General features: G+C 41.6%; 1 protein-coding gene across 1 annotated transcript in view; it reads left to right on the top strand.

The window, feature by feature from the left end:
- Nucleotides 1-16,824, top strand: part of plxnb3 (plexin B3) — a 64,969-nt gene that overhangs the window by 24,017 nt on the left and 24,128 nt on the right. The window contains exons 3-5 of the mRNA XM_068732123.1: nucleotides 9,973-10,392; nucleotides 13,299-14,028; nucleotides 15,586-15,765. Of these exons, the coding sequence (XP_068588224.1) occupies nucleotides 9,989-10,392; nucleotides 13,299-14,028; nucleotides 15,586-15,765 (1,314 nt within the window). The 5' untranslated portion in view covers nucleotides 9,973-9,988. The remainder of the gene's footprint in view (nucleotides 1-9,972; nucleotides 10,393-13,298; nucleotides 14,029-15,585; nucleotides 15,766-16,824) is intronic.

Here is a 16,824-nt window from a genome sequence, read left to right as displayed (position 1 = left end):
TGTTTGATTATCAGCAAACATGAAAAACTAAATTATTGACGTCAATAGAATTATTACTAAACAAAGTACTATTACACGGTTTGATATCAGCTGTTATCACAACACACATGCACAAAGTAATCACAGACAGCTGCTCTTTAACATATAACAGAGTTTATTAAATTCTAATAATAATGATCAAGTCAAATAATATCTCAAACTAACAACTACTACAATACAATTATGAGCTACTATCTAAAATCAACAAACAATCTGTGTGTGTGTCTATATGGCAGAAGATAGATAGGACTATCAAAATGGAGGGTAGCCTCGTAAAAACAAAAACAAAAGAACCCACAAAACAAGGCAGATCCTCACCGTCACAGTAAAATACTGAGATTGTTATTTACCACACAGAAACCTGACTGGTGAACTTAGATTTGGCCAGCCGCGGTTCTGGTCTTTTAAATGATGAAGTCACAATTACCAACTTCATTCGCGGTGACTGATACATAACATAACACTGTTGCAACAGTATGGAACACAATACTCAGCAGATGAAAACTAGCCTCTCTGGCTAACTCACTTACAGTTTCACTGTTGATTGGTGTGCATTGTCCCTGCAAAATAAATAAACAAACAAACAGACAACAGTAGTTTCTAAACAGCACTAAAGGAACTCGGTGATCCGTAAACATACAAGAACACGTTGTAACAATACAGTAAACGTAAACAAAACAAAACAAGGTAATAAACACACTATGACCTAAACTCTGCCGAGACACAAGCCTCTTACTGTGAGATGACTTGTTATTGGTTGATGTGGTTCTTGAGTTTCTTGGTTAAACTCGGGATTCCTCAGGGAATTTTTCTTCCTTACGAACCGGCAAATGTTGACTTGACTGGAAAGAGAATTTGTCCTTCTCTTTCTCTGAAGAATGGGTTTTCTTCCTTCTGCAGGCAAGTTGTCCGCTTCGCTTCTTCAGGATCCAAAAACAGTCTATTGTTCGTCCAGCGAATTTAGATTATTCCTAGGTTTAGTGGTGCATACCTCCACCTTTCATGCAAAACGAATCGTGTGGGACGGCCCAGAGGTGGAGGTGAGACAGAGTTTTATAGTTTCAGGGACAGCAGGGCTGCAGCACAGGAAGCCCTGTGGAGTCTGTGGCTCTCGTCCAATGAGAGTTGTGTTTGGATGAACATTCACACGTAGGTGAAACTTAACGTCTCACGGGGCTTGGTGTGAATTTATCTCAAATCAGGCTGTTAACTATCCTGCAGGCCCATGTAGTCTTTCTGGATTCTTGTGTAAATGTTGGATCCAACATGAAAGAGGAACATGTGGTTCCTGTAAACCTGTAGAGCTGGAAGTGAAGCAGGACCTCATGTGGTCTGGACTTTCAGACTTTCAGACCAAAATTACAGGTGCCTGGACCAGACAGGACCAAACAGGACCAGACATCTTGGTCAGACGAATAGAGTTGGTCTCGGACCGGATCACTCTGAAACATGGTTTAGTTTGTTTCTAGTTTCAAAACATTGTTTTGGATGTGGTTCAAATTTCTGGACAAATTGCAGGAAGTTCTAGAAGAAATAAAAACAAAAACAAAAGGATGCGGTAGCTCATGAGGACTGGATTTATACGAAGATCTGGATCACGTTCAGGAACACCTGAACCTCATCAAACCACAACCAATAATATCTTGAACATGCCACGCCCCTCTGTCTCCGTGGTAACCATGCCAATGACAGAGGAGGAGGTGTTTAAATGGCTCATTGTGTCACCACGGCTACAAATTGACTTCCAGTTGGGATGATGATGATGATGATGATGATGATGATGATGATGATGATGATGACGACGACGATGAAGGCGTGTGTACAGTCAGCTCTGTGACACACAAACCGAAAAATGCCCTTTTGGGGAATTACAATTTTATTTTCTGACAACTGTGACACACACACACACACACACACACACACACACACACACACACACACACACACACATTACATCACAGCGGTACTGTGTGTGTGTGTGTGTCACAGTTGTCACTTTCCCTCGTCCCTATCCTCGTCTCTCTGAGCGCCGAAAAATATTCATGAGCTCACCAGGGAAGTGTGTTTTAGTGTGTGTGTGTGTGTGTGTGTGTGTGTGTGTGTGAATAATAATAAAGCAGAACAAACGACAAAATAATCCTGAAGCAGAAAAAAAGACAAAGAAGGAAAAGTAAGAAAAACAAAGACAAAGAACTGAGCCACATGGAAGTACTGCATGTAGTACTGAGTACTTTTAATAGATGTTACTGCATGTAGTACTGAGTACTTCTAATAGATATTACTACATGTAATACTGAGTACTTCTAAAATATATTACTGCATGTAATACTGAGTACTTCTGAAATATATTACTCCATGTAGTGCTGAGTTATTCTAATAATATCCAGTCTAGTACTGAGTACTTCTAAATCATAGTATTGCATGTGGTACTTGGTACTTATAAATTAGTACTTTGTTAAGTACTGAGTACTTCTAATAGATATGACTCTGTTCAGTACTTAGTATGTCCAATAGATAGTACTGTGTGTAGTGATCTAACCTCATGTTATCTCATGACGTCATGACCTCATGTTATCTCATGACGTCATGACCTCATGTTACCTCATGACCTCATGTTATCTCATGACCTCATGTTATCTTGTGATCTCATGACCTCGTGTTATCTCATGACGTCATGACCTTGTTATTTCATGACCTCATGTTATTTCATGACCTCATGTTATTTCATGACCTCATGTTATCTCATGACGTCATGACCTCACGTTATCTCATGACGTCATGACCTCATGTTACCTCATGACCTCATTTTATCTCATGATCTCATGACCTCATGTTGTCTCATGACATCATGACCTCATGTTATCTCATGACCTCGTTATCTCATGACGTCATGACCTCATGTTATTTCATGACCTCGTTATCTCATGACCTCATGTTATCTCATGATCTCATGACCTCATGTTATCTCATGAACTCATGTTATCTCATGACATCATGACCTCATGTTATCTCATGATATCATGACCTCATGTTATCTCATGACCTCGTTATCTCATGACGTCATGACCTCATGTTATTTCATGACCTCGTTATCTCATGACCTCATGTTATCTCATGATCTCATGACCTCATGTTATCTCATGATCTCATGACCTCATATTATCTCATGACCTCGTGCTATATGTCGTCTCTCTCTCTGGTCTTCATCATCTACTGTGATGTGCTACTTCAGTAGATTAGAACCAGCGGCTCTCTAGACGGAAACACAGTCCCACTGTGATGTAAACAATTTTTTCAACAAAACAACCAATCACGAACATTGATAATGAACACTGACCACGCCCACATCTGCTCTGTGCAGGTCAGTTAGTTGGAGAATGACTCTGAGAGAAAGTAGGACACAGTGAGGGAGAGTCCCCGAGAGAAGAGGAAGAAACGAACAAAGAGAAGACATTTAACTGCACACACACACACACACACACACACACACACACACACACAGCGGTATGTGTGTGTGTTGTAGTCTTTGGTGTCTTTGAAGAGTCAGCAGCAAACCACAGAGATAATATGGGGGTGGAGGTGTGTGTGTGTGTGTGTGTGTGTGTGTGTGTGTGTGTGTGTGTGTGTGTGTGCGCGCGCGCGCGTTTGCGCGCGCCTGAGGTGAGGCAGCCTATAATCATCACCTCGACGTGTTGAAAGCAGCCTGTTAATTTACATACAGAGAGGAAGTGTGTTGGGGGGGGGGGGCAGGGTTTGAAGCACAAACTGCTGCGTTTAACAAAGTAAACTGCTGAATGTTCAACAAAAACGCACCAAATAACGCAGATTGATCAGCGTCACTAAGCTTCAAACGTTTTGTTCCCCGGTTTATCTCATCTCAGTGACGGCGTGTCAACAGACGCTACACGCATACCGTCTTTTTACATTACATTACAGTCATTTAGCAGACGCTTTTATCCAAAGCGACTTACAATTCAGTATCTATCTACACACCGTAGACACAGCTACGGGAGCAATTTTTGGGGTTAAGTGTCTTGCTCAAGGACACATTGACATGGGACTAGTAGAGCAGGAGCCGGGGATCGAACCGACGACCCTCTGATTGAAAGGCTTCCCTGCTCTCCACTTAGCCACGGTCACCCCCATTTTAATAATAAAGTTTTGTCTTCACAAGAGTCATAGAGGATGTTGCAGTGGTCCTGGAGGAGGTTCAAGCGGTCTAGAGGATGTTACAGGGCCAGTTCACACCACTTCCACTAAAGGAGACAGTTTATCGTCTCCATAGCAACAACTCTCTGTACTTGGCTTATCAGGCTTTTTTTGCAGCTGATATTATTTGTAGCGTCTTAAAATGTGAGTGATGGTGATGATACTTGCTCCAGTTTTATTTCTAGTGATGAAAGAAAGAATGTGGAGGCTGGAGACAGAGATCTCTCCTCACAGCACCTCTTCTCCTGTAACTGACCACCTGACTCTACTACGAGCTTCGTGCTGAAACAGGTTACGACCCTTACTTTCTAAAACCAGCCTGAGCCTCTCTAGTCTGGACTGGGCTTAATGGGGTCTGCTCCACTTCCATGTCTCCTTCAGAAGATACCGGAGGTCTTTGACAATGTTCCAGGTCGCTGAGGGATTTCTAGTGATCCTTGATTATCGTGGTCCTTGAGAAGGTACCAGAAGTAGGTCCTAGAGGTTTCGGAGGTGGTTTCACTGGGTCATGAAAAGGTTTCAAAAGGTCTTGAAGGTCTCCGAAGAGACTGACTTGGCTCCTGAGAAGATGATGCTTAAAAGGGCTGGAATGTCTGTCCAGGATGTGCAGACCATTTTGGGCGACTGTGGCTGAGTAGTAGAGCAAGTCGTCCTTCAATCAGAGGATCAGTGGTTCGATCCCCAGCTCTGCTGGTTTATGTCGATGTGTTCTTGGGCAACCCCAAATTACTCCCGTATGAATGTTGTATGGATGCTAGTTAAAGTCCTTATGGGCAGGTGGTACCTTGCATGGTAGCTCCTCCCATCAGGGTATGAGCTGGTTCAACCAGGACCAGTTCCAAATGCTGGTGTAAGGCCGGACCTTCTGTCATGTGCAGTCGGGTCTATTCTCTTATTTCTACAGTATTTGACGAATAAAGGGCGTCTCATGCAACTGCAACATGTTAACAGCAGCCATTTCTACCGAGAGGGTTTTGGCAACAGACGGGTCTTTGGACACCCTCTCATGAAGAGGTTCTTGCAGGGAGTCAGGAGACCAGTGATGAAGAGGTTCTTGCAGGGGATCAGGAGACCAGTGATGAAGAGGTTTTTGCAGGGGGTCAGGAGACCAGTGATGTGGGCCTCCTCCCCACAGAGGGAACTCCCTTTGAGCCTCTGGAGCCTCTCTGAAGGAACTCTGCTGCTCGCACTGACCTCGATGTAGAGAGTCTGTGAACCAGCAGCCCTGTCAGACCACCTCAGAGGGGCTCCAAAGAACTTAAGGAGTTCTTCCTGTCTTTCTGGAACAACACAGAGCTGCTGGTCTTCTGGGTGTTTGTGTTTGTGTGCTCTTTGATGGACAAAGGAAGCTGGTGTGCAGAATGTCTACTGCTTGTCTTTTGACCCCTGCAGGGTTGGGCGTGCTCAGAGGTTATTAAGAAGTATGTGAACCTCTAGCCGGTCAGGATCAGTGTGGTCCATCTGCCCCACTGTACCCAAACAGTCCAGTTGGAGGTGGAGCCTGTGAGTTACAACCAAATTAATGATATTGTAATTCCAGTTCTATGAACACAGGTGGAGCCTAACCCAAACCGCCAAACGGGGGGCGGCTCGCTCACTGGACTAAGAGGGTTGTCTGGGAACCGGAGGGGTGACGGTTCAATCCTTGGCTGGGACGTGTTCAGAGTCGAAGTGTCCTTGAGCAAGACACTGTCCCCCTAGCGGCTCCCCGGACGCCTGTCATGGGCAGCCCACTGCTCCCTGATACAGGGATGGGTCAAATGTAAGACAAATGTCCCCCTTAAAGGGATAAATATAGTATAATAAACACCAACACCAGACTCCTGTGCTCTTAGAACCTTGGTTACAATATTGTAACCTAAGATTCAGCTTTTACTTTCAGACAGACAGACAGTTCAGCAGATCAAACATGAATTTATTTTCTCTCTCTCTGAGTCTTTTTCCTCATTTTTGAGTTTAACGCTTCATCGCCTCCAGCTCTCTTTACACCCCCCCCCCCCGTCCTTCTTCTGTCCTTCTCAGATTCTCTTTCTTCCAACTTTAAACTCATTTTACTTTCTGACAACCTACAGCTGTCTGTCTGACTGACTGTCGGTCTGTCTGACTGCCTGTCTGTATGTCTGTTCAGCTCTATGAATTACAGATGAACCTCTCGCTCTCCATCAGGCTGAAGGAGGAAGTTATTACCATAGAGACACACTGACTCTCTGTGTGTGTGTGTGTGTGTGTGTGTGTGTGTGTGTGTGTGTGTGCGCACGTGTGCGCATGTATGTGTGTGTGTCCTGAGGCCTCTCTGGGTGTTTCCCAGCATGCACTGGGGCGAGTTAGACAGAGAGTTTCTGAACCGACACGCAGCAGGAGGGAGGGATGGTCGAGCGAGCACGAGTTAATCAGGAGAGAGAGAGATGAATAGCGTTTTGTATCAGAGGAACATGCAGCGTTTTATTCAGTTCACTGTTCTCTGTCTGTTACCCAACAAACAACAACAACAACAACACTCTGATTATTGATCACAAAGAGCCTCAGGTTTTACAGACTAACTCTTCTCTGCTCTGTGAGGCTCTTTGGTATCACATTAAATCAGTGGGCATGAATATCTCATATACCTCATATATCTAACATATCTTATATCTCATATACCTCATATATCTAATATATCTCATATATATTTAATTGTATATATTGTGTATTGAAATGTGCATTTTTTTTCTGTATCCTATTGCTTCTTGCAACTAAATAATTTCCCCTCGCGGGATCAATAAAGTTACTATGTATCTATCTATATACCTCATATATCTCATATATCTCATATCTCATATACCTCATATATCTCATATACATCATATATCTAATATATCTCATATACCTCATATATCTCATATACATCATATATCTCATATACCTCATATATCTCATATATCTCATAGCTCATATACCTCATATATCTCATATACCTCATATATCTCATATATCTCATATCTCATATATCTCATATCATATATCTAATATATCTCATATATCTCATATCTCATATACCTCATATATCTAATATATCTCATATACTTCATATATCTCATATATCTCATATACCTCATATATCTCATATCTCATATATTTCATATCTCATATACCTCATATATCTAATATATCTCATATATCTAATATATCTCATATACCTCATTCTGTATAGCTCATATATCTCATATACCTCATTCTGTATATCTCATATATCTCATATCTCTCATATCTCACATACCTCATATATCTCATATATCTCATATACCTCATATATCTCATATACCTCATATACCTCATATATCTCATATACTTCATATATCTCATATATCTCATATACCTCATATATCTCATATACCTCATATATCTCATATCTCATATATTTCATATCTCATATACCTCATATATCTAATATATCTCATATATCTAATATATCTCATATACCTCATTCTGTATATCTCATATATCTCATATCTCTCATATACCTCATATATCTAATATATCTAATATATCTCATATCTCATATACCTCATATATCTAATATATCTCATATACCTCATATATCTCATATCTCATATCTCACATACCTCATATATCTCATATACCTCATATACTTCATATATCTAATATATCTCATATACCTCACATCTAATATACCTCATATATCTCATATATCTCATATACCTCATATATCTAATATATCTCATATACCTCATATCTAATATACCTCATATATCTCATATACCTCATATATCTCATATACCTCATATATCTAATATATCTCATATACCTCATATCTAATATACCTCATATATCTAATATATCTAATATATCTCATATACCTCATACTGTATATCTCATATATCTCATATCTCATATATCTCATATACCTCATATATCTATTATATCTCATATACCTCATATATCTCATATCTCACATACCTCATATATCTCATATATCTCATATACCTCATATATCTCATATACCTCATATATCTAATATATCTCATATACCTCATATCTAATATATCTCATATACCTCATATATCTCATATACCTCATACATCTCATATATCTCATATCTCATATATCTCATATCATATATCTAATATATCTCATATATCTCATATCTCATATACCTCATATATCTAATATATCTCATATACTTTATATATCTCATATATCTCATATACCTCATATATCTCATATCTCATATATTTCATATCTCATATACCTCATATATCTAATATATCTCATATATCTAATATATCTCATATACCTCATTCTGTATATCTCATATATCTCATATATCTCATATCTCTCATATCTCATATCTCACATACCTCATATATCTCATATATCTCATATACCTCATATATCTCATATACCTCATATATCTAATATATCTCATATACTTCATATATCTCATATACCTCATATATCTCATATACCTCATATATCTCATATCTCATATATTTCATATCTCATATACCTCATATATCTAATATAGCTCATATATCTAATATATCTCATATACCTCATTCTGTATATCTCATATCTCTCATATACCTCATATATCTAATATATCTCATATCTCATATACCTCATATCTAATATATCTCATATACCTCATATACTTCATATATCTAATATATCTAATATACCTCACATCTAATATACCTCATATATCTCATATACCTCATATATCTAATATATCTCATATACCTCATATATCTCATATACCTCATATATCTCATATACCTCATATATCTAATATATCTCATATACCTCATATCTAATATACCTCATATATCTAATATATCTAATATATCTCATATACCTCATACTGTATATCTCATATATCTCATATACCTCATATATCTATTATATCTCATATCTCATATACCTCATATATCTCATATCTCATATCTCACATACCTCATATATCTCATATATCTCATATACCTCATATATCTCATATACCTCATATATCTAATATATCTCATATACCTCATATCTAATATATCTCATATACCTCATATGTCTCATATCTCATATCTCACATACCTCATATATCTCATATACCTCATATATCTCATATACCTCATATATCTAATATACCTCATATACCTCATATATCTAATATATCTCATATATCTCATATACCTCATACCTTTAAACCAGTTAGACACCAGTTTAAACCAGTTTAAACCGGTTTAAACCAGTCTATCTCCACTCTGTCAGAACCCACTGGAGGTTTGAGTCCTCCCACTGCGTTGCCGTGGATACGGGTGTGTTGCCATGGTGATGTTCCTACAGGCAACCATCAGAGGGAAAATATTTAAATATTTATATCAAAGAGAAACAGAAAGACTGCAGAGTCTGGTTCACCTGTTCAGGTGTGATGACAGGTGAACCGTATATAATATACAGTATGTATATATACATATATATATATATATATATATACATGATATGATATATACATATATATATATGTATATCTATATATATAGCCATGTATATCTATAGATATACATATATATATACATGTATATAGATATATATATATATATGTATATATATGTATGTATATAGATATAAATATATATGTATATATATATATATATACATATACTCTGATGCTGTTTTAATACGCCTGCTGCTCTGCTGAGTTTAACATCTCTCTTTTTCTCTCACCTGTTACAGGTAAAGAGGAGCAGCCATGTTGGCCTCCTCCATTCCCCCATCACTCCTCCTCCTCCTCCTCCTCCCCCCCCCTCCCTCCCACTCTGCTGATGTCATTGTGACCTCAGACCCCTTGGTGCGGTGGGTGGAGGAGCATGGAGCTCCCCTCTCTCACCTGGTGCTGGAGGCGGGGCATCTCTATGTGGGCGGAGTCGACCACCTGTACCAGCTGACCTCTGATCTGGAGGTGATGTCACACGTGAGGACCGGCCCTCACCTGGACTCCCCTGACTGCCTCCCCCCCATCATCCCACAGGAATGCCCCTCGGCCACGCCCACTCACAACCACAACAAACTGCTGCTGGTGGAGGCGGGGCAAGGGGTGGGGCCTGTGAGCCTGATCGTTTGTGGTTCACTCTTTCAAGGGATCTGTGATAAAAGGTAACTCAGTTTACATGATGTCGTCAGTTTGAAGCTGTTCCTCACACTGTCCAGGTGTTACTACCTGTTACTCTGTCCATGTAGTTATACCTGTTATACTGTCCAGGTGTTAGTACCTGTGTGACCTGTTACTCTGTCCAGGTGTTACTACCTGGTATACTGTCCAGGTGTTAGTACCTGTTACTCTGTCCAGGTATTAGTACCTGGTATACTGTCCAGGTGTTAGTACCTGTTACTCTGTCCAGGTATTAGTACCTGGTATACTGTCCAGGTGTTAGTACCTGTTACTCTGTCCAGGTATTAGTACCTGGTATACTGTCCAGGTGTTAGTACCAGTTACTCTGTCCAGGTGTTAGTACCTGGTATACTGTCCAGGTGTTAGTACATGTTACTCTGTCCAAGTGTTAGTACCTGGTATACTGTCCAGGTGTTAGTACCTGTTACTCTGTCCAGGTATTAGTACCTGGTATACTGTCCAGGTGTTAGTACCAGTTACTCTGTCCAGGTGTTACTACCTGGTATACTGTCCAGGTGTTAGTACCAGTTACTCTGTCAAGGTGTTAGTACCTGGTATACTGTCCAGGTGTTAGTACCTGTTACTCTGTCCAGGTGTTAGTACCTGGTATACTGTCCAGGTGTTAGTACCTGTTACTCTGTCCAGCTGTTACTACCTGGTATACTGTCCAGGTGTTAGTACCTGTTACTCTGTCCAGGTGTTACTACCTGGTATACTGTCCAGGTGTTAGTACCTGTTACTCTGTCCAGGTGTTAATACCTGGTATACTGTCCAGGTGTTAGTACCAGTTACTCTGTCAAGGTGTTAGTACCTGATATACTGTCCAGGTGTTAGTACCTGTTACTCTGTCCAGGTGTTAGTACCTGGTATACTGTCCAGGTGTTAGTACCTGTTACTCTGTCCAGCTGTTACTACCTGGTATACTGTCCAGGTGTTAGTACCTGTTACTCTGTCGAGGTGTTACTACCTGGTATACTGTCCAGGTGTTAGTACCTGTTACTCTGTCCAGGTGTTAGTACCTGTTACTCTGTCCAGGTGTTAGTACATAGTATACTGTCCAGGTGTTAGTACCTGTTACTCTGTCCACGTGTTAGTACCTGGTATACTGTCCAGGTGTTGGTACCTGTTACTCTGTCCAGGTGTTAGTACCTGGTATACTGTCCATGTGTTAGTACCTGTGTGACCTGTTACTCTGTCCAGGTGTTAGTACCTGGTATACTGTCCAGGTGTTAGTACCTGTTACTCTGTCCAGGTGTTACTACCTGGTATACTGTCCAGGTGTTAGTACCTGTTACTCTGTCCAGGTGTTACTACCTGGTATACTGTCCAGGCGTTAGTACCTGTTACTCTGTCCAGGCGTTAGTACCTGTTACTCTGTCCAGGTGTTAGTACCTGGTATACTGTCCAGGTGTTAGTACCTGTTACTCTGTCCAAGTGTTAGTACCTGGTATACTGTCCAGGTGTTAATACCTGTTATACTGTCCAGGTGTTAGTACCTGTGTGACCTGTTACTCTGTCCAGGTGTTACTACCTGGTATACTGTCCAGGTGTTAGTACCTGTTATTCTGTCCAGGTGTTAGTACCTGGTATACTGTCCAGGTGTTAGTACCTGGTATACTGTCCAGGTGTTAGTACCTGTTACTCTGTCCAGGTGTTAGTACCTGGTATACTGTCCAGGCGTTAGTACCTGTTACTCTGTCCAGGCGTTAGTACCTGTTACTCTGTCCAGGTGTTAGTACCTGGTATACTGTCCAGGTGTTAGTACCTGTTACTCTGTCCAAGTGTTAGTACCTGGTATACTGTCCAGGTGTTAATACCTGTTATACTGTCCAGGTGTTAGTACCTGTGTGACCTGTTACTCTGTCCAGGTGTTACTACCTGGTATACTGTCCAGGTGTTAGTACCTGTTACTCTGTCCAGGTGTTAGTACCTGGTATACTGTCCAGGTGTTAGTACCTGGTATACTGTCCAGGTGTTAGTACCTGTTACTCTGTCCAGGTGTTAGTACCTGGTATACTGTCCAGGTGTTAGTACCTGTTACTCTGTCCAGGTGTTAGTACCTGTTACTCTGTCCAGGTGTTAGTACCTGGTATACTGTCCAGGTGTTAGTACCTGTTACTCTGTCCAAGTGTTAGTACCTGGTATACTGTCCAGGTGTTAGTACCAGTTACTCTGTCCAGGTGTTAGTACCTGTTACTCTGTCCAGGTGTTAGTACCTGGTATACTGTCCATGTGTTAATACCTGTTATACTGTCCAGGTGTTAGTACCTGTGTGACCTGTTACTCTGTCCAGGTGTTACTACCTGGTATACTGTCCAGGTGTTAGTACCTGTTACGCTGTCCAGGTGTTACTACCTGGTATACTGTCCAGGTGTTAGTACCTGTTACTCTGTCCAGGTGTTGGTACCTGTTACTCTGTCCAGGTGTTAGTACCTGGTATACTGTCCAGGTGTTAGTACCTGTTACTCTGTCCAAGTGTTAGTACCTGGTATACTGTCCAGGTGTTAGTACCAGTTACTCTGTCCAGGTGTTAGTACCTGTTACTCTGTCCAGGTGTTAGTACCTGGTATACTGTCCATGTGTTAATACCTGTTATACTGTCCAGGTGTTAGTACCTGTGTGACCTGTTACTCTGTCCAGGTGTTAGCACCTGTTACTCTGTCCAGGTGTTAGTACCTGGTATACTGTCCAGGTGTTAGTACCAGTTACTCTGTTCAGGTGTTAGTACCTGTTACTCTGTCCAGGTGTTAGTACCTGGTATACTGTCCAGGTGTTAGTACCAGTTACTCTGTCCAGATGTTAGTACCTGTTACTCTCTCCAGGTGTTAGTACCTGTTATACTTTTCAGGTGTTAGTACCTGTGTGACCTTTCTTCTTTTCTGGTCTGTAGGAGTCTGTCCAACATCTCTGAGCTCCTCTATCAGACCTCTAACCCGGTGGACACTCAGTACGTCGCCGCCAACGACCCCCGAGTCTCCACCGTCGCCGTGGTGATAACCACAGAGAACAAACAAGAAGGAGGCAGGGCTAGCGGCGTGCTACACTTGATGCTGGTTGGTCGAGGCTACACCAGCAAAGGTCCCGGTGACATCCCACCAATCACGACGCGGCGTCTGTTCCCGGTGCCACCGCTCCGCCGTGCGTTCTCTCAGGAGGAGGAGCTTGGTAAACTGGTCGTAGGAAGTTACTCTGAGTACAACAATCACTTTGTGAAGGCCGTCGCCCACAACAACCACGTGTACTTCTTGTTCTCTCGGCGGGACATGTGGCACAAGAAGGAGTACCGGACCTACGCGTCCCGGCTCTGCTCCTCAGACCGAAGCTTCTACTCCTACGTGGAGGTTCCTCTGATGTGTGGTGGATACAACCTGGCTCAGGGGGCGGGGCTAGGGAGCCACGCAGGTGAGCCCGCCCTCTTTGTCGTCATGGCAGCGGGACAAGCGTCCACGCCCGTAGCGACCAATCGCTCTGCGCTGTGTGTTTATGGGATGGCGGAGCTGGACGCCATGTTTAGGCGAGCACAGGAAGTGTGTTACACTGAAGGAGGACGAGGCAGAGGAGGACAGGAAGAGGCTTACATCGAATACGCTGTGTCATCAAAATGTCTGAAGCTACCCAAGGTACACATACACACACACACACAGACACAGACACACACCTACACACACACATACACACACACACACACCTACACTCTACACAGAGACAGACACACACACACACACACGCACACACACACACACACACACACAGACAGACAGACAGACAGACAGACAGACACACACACACAGACACACACCTACACCCTACACAGACACAGACATACACAGTCACACACACACACACACACATACACACGTACACATATACACACACACAGACACACACACGTACATATACACACCCACACACACACACACACACACACACATATATATATATATATACACACACACACACACGTTTAGTATGACATCATCACTGATCGATCACGTGCAGATTAACAGCTGGTTTGGTCAGAAATTGTCACTGGTCACATCTGTCTCACTGCTGACCTTAATACTGTGTGTGTGTGTGTGTGTGTGTGTGTGTGTCTGTGTGTGTGTGTGTGTGTGTGTGTGTGTGTGTGTGGATTAGAGCTGTTATCTTCAGCAGCTGGATTTATCATCAGACAGCTGTCACTCAACCACACACACACACACACACACACAGAGACACACATTCAACCACACACACACACACACACACACACACACACACACACGGTTGCAGCTGAAAGAAAAAGTTAAAATATTATAATATCATCCTCCATGTTAATGTGATAAATAAAGTGTCTTCTATAAGAAAACAAACATCTATCGTTCTGTTATTAATAATAATATTAATTTAAACACATTCATACAGTCTGATTTATTACCAGCTGTTCTTAGTTTAAACTGTTACTTTCAACCTGAATTATGTTTAACTATTATTATAATAATGTTGTTTATAATAATATTGTTGTTTATAATAATATTGTTGTTTTAATAATAATGTTTATAATAATAGCAAACTGTTTCGCCTTCTTTCAGTCTTTATGCTAAGCTAAGCTAACTATTTGCCTTCTTTCAATTTTTATGCTAAGCTAAGCTAACTGTTTCACCTTCTTGTAGTCTTTAGGCTAAGCTAAGCTAACTGTTTCACCTTCTTTTAGTCTTTAGGCTAAGCTAAGCTAACTGTTTTGCCTTCTTTCAGTCTTTATGCTAAGCTAACTGTTTTGCCTTCTCTCAAACTTTATGCTAAGCTAAGCTAACTGTTTCATCTCCTTTCAGTCTTTATGCTAAGCTAAGCTAACCAGCTGCTTGCTGTAGCTTCATATTTACAGACATGAGAGTGTTTTTGTTCTTCTCGTCTCACAATATGTCTCATTTGAGACGTGACGTCACAGTATTGAGACGTGACGTCACAGTATTGACACGTGACGTCACAGTATTGTTGATGTCGTGGGTCGTCCTTCAGTCACTCTGTTTGGGGTTCAGTCTAGTGCTCCTATTGGTTGGGATGAATGATGAGGTCATATTTAATGTCTGTATCTGAACCATTTATAACTTCTCTGAATGGATCAAAATGATCCGCTGGGAAACACACACACACACACGTTTATTATATTAATGTTGTTGTTGTTTACATTGAACCAGGACTCTTTGTCAGAGTATCCCTGTGGGGGGGAACACACCCCTAACCCGATCGCCAGCACCGTGCCGCTCCAGGCCACGCCAACTTTCACCTCCACCAGCCAGCTGACTGCTGTCACCACGGCAACAGAGGCTGGACACACCATCGCCTTCCTGGGAGACGGAGAGGGGCGACTGCACAAGGTAGCACTCTTTATGCCAAGCTAAGCTAACTGTTTCACCTTCTTTTAGTCTTTATGCTAAGCTAAGCTAACTGTTTCACATTCTTTCAGTCTTTATGCTAAGCTAAGCTAATTGTTTCACCTTCCTTTAGTCTTCATGGTAAACTAAGCTAACTGTTTCACCTTCCTTTAGTCTTCATGGTAAGCTAAGCTAACCTTATTTTAGTCTTTATGCTAAGCTAAGCAAACTGTTTCACCTTCTTTCAGTCTTTATGCTAAGCTAAGCTATATGTTTCACCTTCTTTCAGTCTTTAGGCTAAGCTAAGCTAAACTGTTTCGCCTTCTTTAAATCTTTATGCTAAGCTAAGCTAACTGTTTCACCTTCCGTTAGTCTTTATGCTAAGCTAAGCTAACAGTGTTCTCTTGTTTACAGTCTTTTTTGCTAAGCTAAGGTAACCAGCTGCTTGCTGTAGCTTCATATTTACAGACATGAGAGTGCTTTTGTTCTTCTCGTCTCGCAACATGTCTCATTTGAGACATGACGTCACAGTATTGAGACGTGACGTCACAGTATTGTTGATGTCGTGGGTCGTCCTTCAGTCAATCTGTTTGGGGTTCAGTCTAGTGCTCCTATTCGTTGGGATGAATGATGAGGTCATATTTAATGTCTGTATCTGAACGATTTATAAACGATCAGCTGGGAAACACACACACACACACACACACACACACACACACACACACACACACACACACACACACACACACACACACTGAACAGCAGCTTGTAGCCCGCAACTCTTTATCAACAAAACAACACGTACATAAACTGTGTGTGTGTGTGTGTGTGTGTGTGTGTGTGTGTGTGTGCGTGTGTATGAGGACTAACAGAAGTTTAGCTCGGGGGGGTGGAGGAGGATGTCACAAGGGAGCATGCTCAGACTGTTGTTGTTCATTGGTTATTGGTCCCCCAGGTGCACTATGGGTAACGATCCAGCAGGATGCCCCTGAAACATTCACTGTGTGTGTGTGTGTGTGTGTGTGTGTGTGTGTGTGTGTGTGTGTGTGTGTGTGTGTGTGT

This window comes from Cebidichthys violaceus, unplaced genomic scaffold (assembly GCF_023349555.1).
Source record: "Cebidichthys violaceus isolate CVI_PGR_0920_01 unplaced genomic scaffold, fCebVio1.0.p SCAF_57, whole genome shotgun sequence".
NCBI classification, from domain to species: domain Eukaryota; kingdom Metazoa; phylum Chordata; class Actinopteri; order Perciformes; family Stichaeidae; genus Cebidichthys; species Cebidichthys violaceus.
This window is presented reverse-complemented; position numbering and strand designations above follow the sequence as displayed.